At 49.9% G+C, this 14,050-nt stretch overlaps 1 protein-coding gene across 1 annotated transcript; it reads left to right on the top strand.

Annotated features, from left to right (window-relative positions):
* Positions 1 to 248: 248 nt before the first annotated feature.
* LOC122377956 (RNA-binding protein 45-like) lies at positions 249 to 11,598 on the top strand. Its single transcript, XM_043358600.1, has 11 exons — positions 249 to 691; positions 3,079 to 3,193; positions 3,364 to 3,558; positions 3,928 to 4,085; positions 4,586 to 4,767; positions 5,206 to 5,330; positions 6,020 to 6,249; positions 6,601 to 6,775; positions 9,343 to 9,499; positions 10,010 to 10,142; positions 10,837 to 11,598. The coding sequence occupies exons 1-10, from the start codon at positions 427 to 429 to the stop codon at positions 10,121 to 10,123; spliced, it is 1,716 nt and encodes a 571-aa protein (XP_043214535.1). The 5' UTR covers positions 249 to 426; the 3' UTR covers positions 10,124 to 10,142; positions 10,837 to 11,598.
* The last annotated feature ends 2,452 nt before the right edge of the window (positions 11,599 to 14,050 follow it).

Raw genomic sequence — 14,050 nt, 5'->3', positions numbered from 1 at the left:
CGTAACAGGCTTTCCTTAGAGATGTAAAAAATTGCACCTTGCCTCAAGTATCATCGTAAGAAAGTTTATGGATATGAATGCAAGTTTTCGCTTATGATAGCGATAATTGAAGTAATGTTTTCAGCTAAACAAATATTTCTGTAACTAAAAACAATTCTTACAAATCAAATCAACGAATAAATCGAATTGATTCCATGATAGGTACTTGGTACTTGCAAGGTATCGGCCATAGATGTGGGCAAAGGAGTACACAACACTCCGCTTCCTCCGCTTGTGGCGATTGTGGGGAGATGATGTGGTGGGGTTGCTGTCGGTGATATTGCGACTAAATATGTATGTATTAGAAATTATTTGAGAACTGATCAAGTGGCATTTATTGTAATCGGTAGTTTAGACCGTGGAAGTGTTTATATATTTTAATTGAGTATGGCTGACTCGCGGGGAGATTCGAGCAGCACCGGAAGTTATAGGAGTGGAGGGTCGAGGCGTACAAATGGTGATATGAGAGACTACTCTGGCATGGATCCAAGATACCACAAGGAAGCAAAGTACAGTGATCCACCTAATTCAAGATTATTTATTGTTTGTGGAAAATCTATCACAGAAGATGATTTCCGGGAGGCATTCTCAAAATATGGCACTGTCTCAGAAGTATGGGTCGTCAAAGACCGGGCGACTGGAGAGCCCAAAGGTGAGAAGCTATTTCCTGTATTTTGTTTTCCGGGAAATGTAGAAATACTGGTACATGTTCAGAAAAAGTCAAATTAACTTTTAAAGCATAACTGTTGTTTTTATGTAATTCAAATTTGACATCCTGAATCCAGATATGATATATAGGTAAATGTGGCACAAATACTAGAAAAAACATTGAACCTGAATTAACCTTACCTACTTACCTACAGCCTACCAACCTACAATTTCTGTTGTTGCATTTTCATATCAACAGCACCATAAATGTAGATAAGTCCTTTTCTGAACAAATACTGGATAACTGATCTATAAATATAAAATGCATGATTTGAAACAAGTGAGCTTGGTCCTATGCTTTGTCACATTACAGGGCTGTGATCAGGTCACCCACTTAAGTGGAAGGTTCAAAAAGTATACATTGTGAAGATGTGGATCACTTTGAGTGTCTGTTACTGACACTAATTCCATCAATTGTTATTAAGATTTGTCATATAAGTAATTTTGACACATTGATATAAATCTCTTAGAACCACATGTGATGGGTATTTGCTATGATATTGGAGTTTTTATCAGCGTTCAGGTGGTTCAGCTGGATACAGGATATTGTATAATGATATGAAGAGATTTTAAATACTCAGGGAACACTGTTGTTTCTGAATGGTAGATTATAATATATGTTTCTGGATTTTAAGAAAATAATGCTTCAAAAGCTGATTGTAATAATGTCTTGTCTGAACAATGCTTCCTTCATCATCCTCTTCACCATCCTTTGGTCAGTACCTAGGGGGTTTCTAGTAAACACAACAGTGAGGCTGGGCTCAGGCAGGATCTGATCATGATAGCTGTGTATTCAGATGATGACAGATCTTTAGAGATGTATCACCAAATCAGAGTATCTATGTATCAGAGTATCAAGAGTATCAGAGTAGTTCAGATGATGGCAGAGCTTAGAGATGTATCACCAAATCAATGCATAGTAGTTGGCATGACAATCATGCTATCAACATGAATTTAGGAGGGAATGATTTTAATATTCAATCTTCCCTCTTTCCTTTAAGTCCATTGCTGGGGAGGCTGGGGTACCTGTGGAGAGTAATGATGCATGTTAATTAGGCAATAAACTAATTTCAAAACAAGGAAGCCATTATAGATAGAGGAGGCACTAGGGAAGGAAAGCATGCATGCCAGTGTTCTAAAATTGGATATTGGTTGGGTGTGCCGATGAAGAAAAAAATCCTAGGATGAAAAAAAAGAAAGTAAATAACTGCAGTATTTTTGCAAAATGGTGTAATGCCAATTTTTATGCTAACTGATAAACCAGGATTTCATGTCAGGATCTTGACAGGGTGTGGAACAAAAGGATGTGGGTGCATCAACTGTCAAGTGACAAGCATAGGCGCGGGAGCCGGGGGGGCAGTGGGGGCAGCTTGCCCCCCCAACTCTGGGGCCGTGGGGGCGGTGCCCCCACAGCTTTGAGACGGAATACCACACTTTGTTTGCAAATGTTTTCTTTTTTGTTGAAAAAGCCGAGGGGTGAAAAATAAGTGGCCTAAAACCGGTGAGAAAACTAGATTTGGGGGTACCCTAGGTTAATCTCTATTATGGTGTGCCCCCCCAGTCGGAAAGTAGTTCCCGCGCCCCTGGTGACAAGTGTTCTGGCTGTTAGGAATACATGAAACTCTTTTCAGAGATGAAGTAAAGTTGGTCATTCATATTTTAGGGATGAAAATATTTTCCCCATTAGGTGTGATTTGCCACCAAAAAGGCTGAAAAATGAAACACTGATGCATGCTTCTTAATGGATCAAGACCCTGATACCTACAGCCTTTGATAGCTGCAGATGGGCCCAAATGTCAATCATTAGAATCTGGCTATGTATAATTTTCTAAAACAATGTACTGCAACTTATGCAGCAATGTATAGCATTGTCTATGTCAATAGGTTGTATTTGTGCATTTAATTCTCCTGTCCTCATCAGCATGGGCTGTATTGAACCAGTTTGCCAGCAAAACCAGTGTGTTGTTTTTAAGGTTACCTTAGTATGAAATTAGCTAATTGCATGAGTATTATTGCTCATGTGTGTACAGTGTACACACACACTTGACACTAATGTGAAAATTTATTGTCTAGTGGCTGAAGATGTGATCACCATGAAAATCTGCATTCAAAGGGTTTTGCTATTTCTATGTCAAGTATAGAAATCTAGGCAGCATAGATCACAGTGCAATGTGCATGCTTTTCATAATATTTGGCAATGTGCTGCAAGCTGCCGATATTTTCAAAAGATGCTTTTGTAATTTCACCAATGACAGTTGTGATAAGTCTGCTAAAAAGATTTGAGGCAGTCATATATCATTTAACACATTGAATGAATTGTTTTCGTCACAGGAGTCACATATATCAAGTTTAACAAGACATCAGAAGCCGCTCTTGCCATGGAGGAAATGAACGGGAGGTGTATCGGGAGTCACCCGCGGCCACTGAAGGTCCTCATCGCTCACAGGTATGGCAAACGACAGGACGCGTCCTGAATAACGGGGCTCAGTTTGGGACACATTGGAGGAGCAGGTACATCTAAATATGGCTGTCACTATGGATGTTTTGATCTGGGAAGGACCCAAGACCACACCGTAATGGACAGCTGAGTGACTGTGTGTCTGCGTGGCGTTACAGTCGGGAGCAGGGCTCGCGGCGGGAGCAGAATGAGGAGGAGCGGCTGCTGCGTCTGTTCGTCGTGGTCCCGCGCGCCATGACCGAGTCCGAGCTACGCGAACACTTCATTACCTTCGGAGACATCGACTACGTCTCCATCGTCAAAGATCGCACAACCAAAGAAAGCAAAGGATTTGGATATGTCAAGTATCACAGGTAAGTCGTCCGTGATAGGATTGTAGGTTGTAGTTGGTAGCAAGATGACATTTCCTCTTCTGGTAATACGATGATGACTGCTGAATAATGGTGACACCTCAATGGTGAAAGATTGCTCTATGGTGTAAAAAAAATGTGGCCACTCACCTCTTGCGTTTAGGAATTACTGCTATAACTGCCTTCAATACTGATGAAGGGAGTCCAACAGATTTTTCTAGGGATTTAATTTTGTTGAGTTAATTTGAGTGATCTTAGAAGTCCCATTTATTTATCTGACGAACGCGACGCGTGTAACAACTAGGCCTCCTTCGGCCCTGCTCTCCCCCGCTCTGTGCCCCGCTCACCTGAACGACCTGTACCCCCGCTCAGGATGTCGCACGCCGCCAAGGCGTACGAGAACTGCGACCGGTCGTTCAAGCCGATGTTCGCCGACCCGAAGCCGGTGCGCGACATGCGCAACGACGGCATGATGCTCTCTGGTCCGGGCAGCTCCGTCTCCTCCTCCGGCTTCGACATGGCCGCATACAGTAAGTACCGCACACAGGTATTTAAATGGGTTTTACTGGTTACAAGGCAGTCAGTCAGTATTTGAACGGGGTTTCACTCGGTACAAGGCAGTCAGTCAGCACTTAAATGGCATGGCTTTGCAGCTAGTATGAGCCATACAGTTTGTTTCGAAACGAGATATCACAAAAAGAAGGCAGTCAGCCAGTATTTTAACGGTACGACATTGCAGTTGTGCAAGTCGGTGTTTAGCCGGGGCTACTTTTATTACAAGCCATATCTCACACTGAAACAATCATGTCGCTGCATGACAAATCACATGGACCAGTATGGCTATCAACGGACTGTTGATAACTTGTACCAGACAGTGGTCTGCTTTGTTTGCTGTTGAGTGTCATTGTTCGCGTGCTGTCCCGCGGCATCACTGAGATCAGTCACCACTGGCCCTTGCTTGACTGGCCTTGGTGTGTGCCTACCGCCCGCGCTCCCATGCTGGCCTGACCGGTCGGCGGCCTGTCCGCAGCTCCTCCGTCCGGCAAGATGGGCTCGCTGCCGCCGATGGAGGGCGCGCCGCCGGCCGAGGCGTGCACCCGGCTGGCGGTGGTGGCGTCGCCCACGCTCAACCAGGACCAGCTGTGGAAGCTGTTCGACCTGGTGCCCGGCCTGGACTTCATCGACCTGCGACGAGACAGGAAATCGGGACAGGTCAGTCCGACCCGACCATCGATACAGGCTTGGGGAGTCAGAGAGGGTCATGAGACGACCGCCCGTCGCAACATAACTGAATAATGTCGTCAATCACGTGTAAAACAAGTGATTACTCTGGATTTTAAACAGGAACTCTAAAGCGACTGAGCTGCCTGATGCAAGTACAAAGAGCATCATAAGCTGCCTAGCCGTTTTGTCGACACAGCGCCACCTGTACAATTATCTGTGATGAAAGCCTGGTTCAGCGTTTGGTGGTCGTGCACCGTCTCATATTCATTTGGGCCGTCGAGTGCTGTTTCAGCTGCGTTGTACCGGAATGGTAATGTAACTACTAACTAGATGCTACTCCATAACACTGCTGCTGTGTGACAGGCTGTTGTGACTTAGGACCCTTGGCCCTTTTCTGCCTGTCGACTGACCCATTGGCCGCCGCAGGGTATCGCGTCCGTCCAGTTCAGCAATATCCAGTCAGCGGCGTACGCCAAGGAGAAGCTGCACGGCTTCGAGTACCCGCCCGGCCACCGGCTCATCGTCAAGTTCGACCCGTCACACGATATGATGTGAGTCCTGGCGGCAACTGGTCCCTCCTCTTGCCACTCCAGTTTTTGGACATGATGTGTCAACGATCATGATGCTTCTTACCTACAAAATGGGACGCCAAGAATGGAGACGAGAACCAGTACACACGAAAATATTTTTCTGGTTTATTCGTGTGTATTGGTTGATTTGATTTTTGAATATTGATTGTGCTAGTGCGACATAAAACTTGACACCTTCAAGCATTTTATGATAATCGTGTTTTTCTTATCTCAGTTCAAATGCTATTAAGTCATGTATTGACGAAGCTAGACTAAGCGTTCAACAGAGCTTATTGATCCAGCTTAGAGCTCCGCCACCCAAATGCAACCCTCCTGGTAGCGTGGAAAGTTTTCAAGCCAAAGTTTCGTGCGTGCTTGCTCAGTCACGGAACATCCCACTCACCTCAATTAGCATCGGTCGCTCCCGCCAACCCTATACCATCCTCGTCTGGAGTCTAGTGTGTTCAACGCCAGAGCTAACAAGAGTCCGGCTTTTCGGATCGTCATTACTGAGAGCAACAGGTATCAATCCTGGGGGAGGTATGTCCACATGACATGCTTTTACTTATTGTTGCGCGTGTATTTATTACTATACTTAATTCTTTTGCATAAGCCTGTCGATCGTTTTCCCCATTTTCGGCTGTTCTCACGTGTCCGGTGCTGTTCGTCAGGATGGGTCCCCACTCGCTGATGCCGCCGCCGCCCAACATGATGCCGCGGATGCCGATGATGCCGCCGCCGGCGCCGGGCGGCGTGGGTAACGGCGCGGCGGCGGCCATGTCGCCGGGCGGCGCCGGGCCGAGGCCGTCCGGCAGTCTGCAGACAGACCTGGCGCACCTGGCCGAGACCATCGCGCAGGCCACCTCGCTCATACAGGCGGCCGGCATCAACCCGCACGCCGGTCAGTGGACGCCGCTCCTCGCCGCCGCGAACGCCGAACACTGCCATTTCAGTCATTTTACCAGAGGCAGTCAATTGAATGTTAAACATTTTGCATGTGACTAATGCATTCTCATGCGATGGAGAGCTCAAACTGTGCCCATATTGCAAGACTTGCAAGGATAGCATGATATCATAATTTATGGGCAGTATATTTGGTGCTTTGTCTCAATCACATCAATGCAGGTCAAATAAACACAGATGCACTGGACCATGTCTTCATGTGACAGTGCTTGTGTGGCGTTATTACGTTTTGATGACCGATCTCACAGCGTCCCGTGCGGTCCCGCTGACTGTGTTTCTGTCCCGGCAGCGAGCGGCGGTGGCGGTGGCGGTGGCGCTGACGGCGGCGGCGGCCCGCCGGCCGGACCCGGGCCGGCCGTACCCGGCGGAGTGGTGATGCCCGAACACTACGACCCGACCTACTGCTCGGCGCGGCTGCCGGCGCCACAGCCGCTGGCCGCGCTCGACTCGACAGTTGCCGAACGGTGAGTGCGCGGAACTAAACCCACAACCTGAAGCACGGAGACACTACCAAAAACCGAACCGGCTAGGTGATAGGAAGGAATGTCAACTTTTGGTCAAATTGAGGAATAATTACGTGACTGACATCTTAAACAGCGATTCAGAAAACGGCGGCTTAAAAACAGCAAACTCACTCAAAACATCGACCGCGTTTAGAGCAACCTCTAGTACTGCGACTCACACGCTTGAGCGATTTGCCAAGCGTATTTTTCATGTAAAATGCACTACTATGCATTTCAGACCCCATGAGACCCTGTTTTTTGGCGATAATTTATTTAATATTTGTCCAATTTGCTTCAAATTTTCACAATGCACATTTCAGCTCAAGCGCCAATTTTCGCTAATATGGTCTCTCAACAAAATATCAATTATTAGGGTACTTGTCGTTGCCTCGTAATGTTAAAATCGGCTCCGTAAATCCGTCAGTGGAGTAGAGGCTATCCGTACGTAGGCGTGACGTCACAGGCACGTGACCATTAAGCTCCGCCCTCCCGGCGGACGGAGCGGTGACCTTGGCCGGTCAGTCGGATGCGTGGAGCCGACGGGGCGGTAGCTGCCGCCTGCCGGACCCAAGGCCGTATGCCGGACCGGGGCGGCTCGCATTGGACATGGCTGCATTGCGGTTGCCGTTGCAGTAATAACGATACAGCAGAAACTAGCGCTCGTACTTAGCGCACTAGCCTTCGTTATTGCATTTATCGCAAATTAACTTACACCATGTCAATCAATAAAGATATACCTACTTTAATAAAGTTCAGGGCTAGTGACTGCATTTTTCTTGATTGAACGTCATTTAAAAAAAAAAAATCGTGGATGTCAATTGACTGTGAACTGATGCAAGACGTCGGTCAGCCTACGTCAAATTTGCAAGACATGGTAAACAGTTACACCGTAGTATTTAAGAAGTGTGGTTGCCATATGAAATATATTATGCTTATGCGTATGATTGAGATGGATTCATGTGATTGCGGTGCAACATGAACACCTTCACAACTAACCCATTTTATAATTGGCTAGATTGAGATCACCGGACTGACTTGACCCCAGGCTTTCGTGTTGAACTGCAAATAATTAAAACACCTGTAAGTAAGTAACCTACTGCCTCACTATTGGAGAGCTTGAAAAATGACTTAAGTTTCACAAAAAGACGCGATTTCTTTACTAGCCTATGCGCCTGTTTCCCCTATTTTGATGTCACATTTCTACCATGCGCAGTAAATCGCACATCACATTTCTGCTTCCCGAATTACGAACATAACGATTGCCCGAATTACGCAATCGGAAGTGCTCGCGACTCATCATCCCACTCTGTTGTTTTCTGCATAGATATAACAGCGTCTTCAGAAACAGCGATTGACGCAGCCAATCATATCGATATTTTCGAGTGGTGCAGAGACTTCGCATGATGTCATAGGTGACAGAATAGTGGCACGACCTGACCATGAGATAGGCGCCAGAATGTGCATTCATTCATATATTCAGATAGTGCATGACTCAGCCAGCTCTCTATTTAAAGTTGGTTCTGGGGAGGTTAATATCCTCATTATGAGTATTCTTCATATTCTGAGCTGGATCGGTGTTGGTATACTAAAGAAGGGAGAAGCGGTTACCAACTCCCTCAAATGAAGAGCAAGCTTTCGCTCAAGACACTTCCTGTCGATTCCATGTACCTATGTATGTTTCCAGTGCGCGGCCCCCGTGCGACCTCTCCGCGGTCCTGCCCCCGACTGAGCCGGCATAGACCCAGCGCGGTCACGGCCAGTGGGCGGAGTTTAGTTGGGCCCGGCGCAACGCGATTGGCCAGCGCTCCCATCCAATCCGCTGCGGTAGCGAACGAGCCTCTATCCGGGTGCAAAATCTTATTAGCATTACGGGCCTACGACAAGTGCTTTAAATATTGATATTTTGTTAGGAGACCATATTGATGAAAATTGGCGCTTGAGCTGAAATGTCTAATGTCAAAATTTCAAGCCAATTAGACAAAAACTGAAGAAATTATCGCCGAAAAACAGGGTCTCATGGGGTCTGAAATGCATAGTAGTTTCGCATTATTACTTCCTAGAACCGACTGTTTGCGAATCGATATCGATGCGTGCTTCATAACACGCACACATAGGTTCGTTTCAACTCAGTCGTTCATTTGAGCACCTCTAGACTCTCCGCCCTCTGCCGAGTTTCTCTGGCATACCAAGTTTATGGAGCACGTGCCAGCTCTCCCGACCGGCCCATGCATACGTACCAGTTCCAGGATCATTATGGGAGAAACGCCACCGCGTTGACTCGATACTCATGTTTAATCTCGATAGGGTGGTTCTTTTGTCCCGCCAGTTGAATGGGGGTGTTCGATTTAAATACTGTGACCAACGGTGTCGAAGTACTAAACTATTTATAAACTATATAAAAACTATTTCGAACTATGCAAACTAGTGATGCCTGTTTCGATGTTGAGCTCGCTCGTGTTGAGCCGCCGGTGTTCAGCCTCCCTGCCGGGTGATCAGACGCCCACATTGACTCACCGCTGTCCGGCCAGGCTGTTCATCGTGTGCCATCCGGCGCCGCCGCCGCCGTACACCCTCAAAGACGTCTTCGGCCGCTTCGGCAACCTCATCGACATCTACATCCTGAGCGGGAAGACGTGCGGCTACGCCAAGTACGCCTGCAAAGAGTCGGCCGAGAAGGCCATCCAGGCGAGTCTCCGCGGAATGGTGGGAATGAGGGCGGGGGCACACGCGGGTCGGCTGCCGTAGAACTGGGTAGAGATGTGTTTGTGGGTGCTAGTGAATCCCTTTTAGGCGATGAGTATTCGACAGTTGGCAGTCGACGTGTCATGGGACTGCTTGGTTCGTCTGTCGGAAAAATATTTTGAAACAGCTGATACTTTGTTGGCCACGACCGTCTAGGATAGCTCTCGTGCCGTGTTGGAAATGTGTTCTGATGAAGACTGATGCGATTGTGTTTTCTACTCGGCGGAGAAGCGTATGTGGGTGGGAATGGTGGGATATACAGGGAGCAGACATAACAATAGGACCGTTATAGTGGAACTTCTAGCAACTGTGCCGTGCCCCTTCATGCTGACACGTTCCACTATCTTCGTGGCTTACTTGTCTGACTCAGAAGAAGGCACCGTGTCTGTGATGACCTGGTAAGTGCCTATGCCGCTCACCCTGACCTGCCCCCATGTACCCGGCTCCCCACAGACCCTGCACGGCCAGGAGCTGTGCGGCGCGCGCCTCAAAGTGATGCCCGCCGAGCCGCAGGACAAGGTCGACACCGGTCGGAAGCGCATCAAAATCGACGACCAGCAGTTTTGAGATAATCAAAGTGGCACAGGTGAGTGACAGCGGCGGGGCGGACATCACTGCTGTGGTATAGCTGACATGAGGCTGGCCCGACACTGCTCTGACACCACGGAACTAACTACTGGTTCAGGTGGTGGCAGTGCCGACCGCCACACCTGTCCTGACCCAATCGGACCTCACCTGACCGTCCGTAGGTGTGTCCGTCTCGTGTCTGTATTTGTGCGTCGCTTGCTTCCGTCCTACAGGTCTAGCAGGCTGATGGAGCTCGTACAGGTTAGCACGGCTACTGCAGGGCAAAACTTCGATGAGAACGATGAATTAACAGCGCATGCTTTTTCGGAGAGCATCCTACCTACTTCATGCAGCGACAAGCTTGCAACCACAACAGAAACTGGGATGGGTTTCATTTTTACCAATGTTCTGTTATGATTTGAGCATATCTGACGTTGACATCAGGTACGTATGTGGAGGACGTAAGTAGGTACCAGTATTTGTTCTGAACTCGCTTTCCCAGTGTGCAGTAACTGCACTGAGCTTACAACTAACCAACAGCACGGCCGTGAAGCCAGCCCATGGCTTTCACCGTTGATATGACCGAGAGCGGGCCGTAGGGGGAGCCGTGCACAGCGCCGGTCTCGGCGGCAGGCGGCGCTGGGGTCGGAGCTGACCGACTGACGCACGGCGCGCCGACCATCTGACTGGGAACGTCTGCCCTGTGTCCGCAGGCTCTGACGACAGAGAGACTCACTGCGACTGGGCCGACGCGCGCGCTGACAGCCCCGACCTGACGGCACGTGCCGACCGCCCTCGGACCGGCTGACAGAGAGACGGAGGCGGCTGACCGCACCCACTCACACACACACACATACACGGTCACCAGTACTGGCCGACACGCACCTCACCCACACGACACACGCTCGTACACGTACGGATAGCGACGCGCGATAGATGTAGATGTAGTGAACCTCTCCTCGTTTTCTCTTTCTCTCCCTCTGAGCTAGGCGCGTGACGGGAACGGGTGGCTGGGCTCCCGCGTGCCGCTTTCCTCGACTGTGGTGTTGCTGTGGACAGAGACGCAGACCGCGGCGGCCGCGCGGCCGCTGGGTACCTTTGTGTTGCTGGACGGGGACTGGCCTGGGGCCGGGGCGCTGGGAGGGACGGTGGCCGGTGTGCGGGCCCTGGTCGGGCCGGCGGACTGGGACGGTCAGACCCGACTGCTGACTAGAGCCGCTGCGACCGGCCGGAGCCGCACGGCCGACCAGACAATGTTTTCTGTGTATACGTTTAGACTGTGGCGGCCCGGAGTGCCGGGACCCACCGGGCCCGGGCGCACCGAGCCGCCGTTAGCTGTAAGGAGCTCCAGGACGGACCGCACCGACCGACCGCACTGGACGCCGCGGGGCCGACGCCGCTCGCTCCGGAACCTAGATATTAAGCTGTACGACTTCTCTACGTGAACGTCCAATACACGGCGAGCCTGTGCCGACTGACTGGTGTGTGAGTGAGTGCGACTGAGGGGCGGCTGTGACCCAGACTGTGACAGGGGCCGCCGGCGACGCTCCGCCGCATAGGGACGCCACAGCCGCTGACAGAGACGGACGGCTGTGGACGGAGCTTCAGCGTGGCAGCGACACCACAGCATTGCGCCACAGCCCTGTGGGCTTTACCACTGGGCCGTATATATCAATGACTTACAGAACAGCTTAACATGATTAAAGAAAATAAAAAACAGAGGCATTAAAAATTAGTGTTATTAGAGATCAGCTCAACCTTCGAGGATCATTGATTATGATAAATAGTGGACTGCACTAACAGAAGAGTATCAAAGGAAGGCCACGCACTTTGCACAGGACAGGCGACCCTAAATTCTCCCATAGACAAGGCATTGCGCGATCGGGAGGTAGAGGGCAGGGCCAACGCAGCAAGCTTCGCTTAGCGGGGCTCTGTCCTTGTGAATCTTTCCATTCAAAATGTTCGGGCCAAATTTATTTAAAAAAGGCGACAGGACCCGACCATAAACGCTAGACCAATGAGAAGGCTGTCCCCACCCAACCCAGTCAAGAGACCTTCGGTACCAGACTACATAATAAATCCATGGGGACCATTAAATTCGAACCATTGCTATGAGATAACCGCCGAGACTAATAGGACTGTGGTCTGGAGTCGAGACTAGCTTGACAGGACTAATAAAGCTGGACCATGGGCGAGGAGTCCTTTGAATGTCATTACCAAGTATTGCACGAATGAAGGACATTATGAGCAGTAATCGCCACGCACTTTCAGAATGTGGATCGCTCATGATTGTTCAATACAATACAATACAATACAATACAATGAGGCCCGGACGGTTGAGAACCAATGGGACAACAGACACGCCATTGCGAGAACCTTGGATGTCTGTCATTGATGGAAAGACATCGCTGCGGCTGCGTACAGACTGCGCGAACGGGGGACTCCCGATACATAGCAATCAACTTGACAGGGTGTCCTTTGTGGCTGCTCCGGCTGGCCGGACCACATATGGGCGAACCTTGGGCCGCTGCACTGGCGTTTCCCGTCAGCGTTGCACTCTGGCCGCACCAAACGGCTGGGCTCGGCTGGGGAACAGTCAAAGCGCCGAACGGGTAACTACCCTCCGCGAGGCCGGTAAGTACCGGTTCGGACCCGGCCGTCGGCTGCCTCAGCCCCGAGGCCGGGCCGGCCGCCATGACCCGCGGTCCCCATCCGGCCCGGACCGGCGCGGCCTCGGTGAGAGCCAGCCAGCCCCGGCGTCGGTGCAGGTGTCCCTGGACTAGACGGCACTGGCAGGGGCGCACACAGGATGGCAATGGGACAGGGGCCTGTCGAGTATCCGTTATCCATACGAGCCTGCTGCCGCGTACAAAATGAGCCAAGGTGGGCATGTGGACTGCAGAGGATATCTTGAGTTCTTGAGGCTTAGTTCACCGTTCCGACTAGAAACGTCAATCAGATACCAACTTTTTGGCATACAGATGCGAAACAGACAGACACCGTCTTGGTGTTTGGTATTTCAATGGGTGTGCACTCAACCATGCGTATCTGTATTCATTTGAGGTGTGGTGCGAATCGGAACTTGGACCTTAGGAATTCCGATTTTGTCCGATGCCTGATTCGGAATTTGGTTGGACAAAGACATCAGGCCTTGGGCAACATGGGACAATCAGTTGCAACATTTCAGCATTTGTTCAAAGTAATCGTGTATGGAATCGTTTGGCGAATAGAAAGCTCAGCTCTCGATATGATAAAACACTTTGGGGCTGGTAACAGTATATTATGAAAATCAAATTAAATGGGTGTTAAGTGCAAATAATTGCGCAGCTTTTTGACATCTTTGGACAAACGGCTGGCTTGGACATTTTTAGACGGACAGCCGAAGAAAAATCCGGACGATGGATGGACATATGGCATACTTACGTTTTCTAAAAACCGGCACCAAGTTATAATGTTTTTATAATACCGATGAGCGTAATAAATCATGAAATTCACAATGCTGGGAAGAAAATCAGTGATGATTTTTGTCATCATTATTCTCAGGTGTTCAATTTATTCGTGTGCGATATTTTATGAAAACCGTCCATTTCTATCCTGTTGACTTTGCAGTAGCACAAACGTTCGGTCCGTGCTATAACGGCGCATTCCTCAGTATACCCCGGGCCCGTTCTGCCCCGACACGCTCGGCCGACACCATATGGTCGGCAGACGGCGGCCCGCGACCGGCGCGGCGCCTGTCGGATTTCACCACCTGCCTGGCTCCGCAGCGAGCGGCCGCCGCCGGCCCTCCCTTCCCCTCCCCTCCCGTCCCCTTCCCCGCTGCCGCGTCGCAGTGCGGTCCGAACGGACCCTGTGGCAGAGGTCACCGCTCCCCCAATCCCCTCCCCGCCCCGCCACCCCACCATCAGCTGTTGGCAGACAGGGAGC

Source organism: Amphibalanus amphitrite, unplaced genomic scaffold, assembly GCF_019059575.1.
Source record: "Amphibalanus amphitrite isolate SeventyFive unplaced genomic scaffold, NRLGWU_Aamphi_draft 000053F_arrow, whole genome shotgun sequence".
Taxonomy (NCBI): Eukaryota; Metazoa; Arthropoda; class Thecostraca; order Balanomorpha; family Balanidae; genus Amphibalanus; species Amphibalanus amphitrite.
The sequence above is the reverse complement of the archived record's forward strand: the minus strand, read 5'-3'. Positions and strand labels throughout refer to the sequence as shown.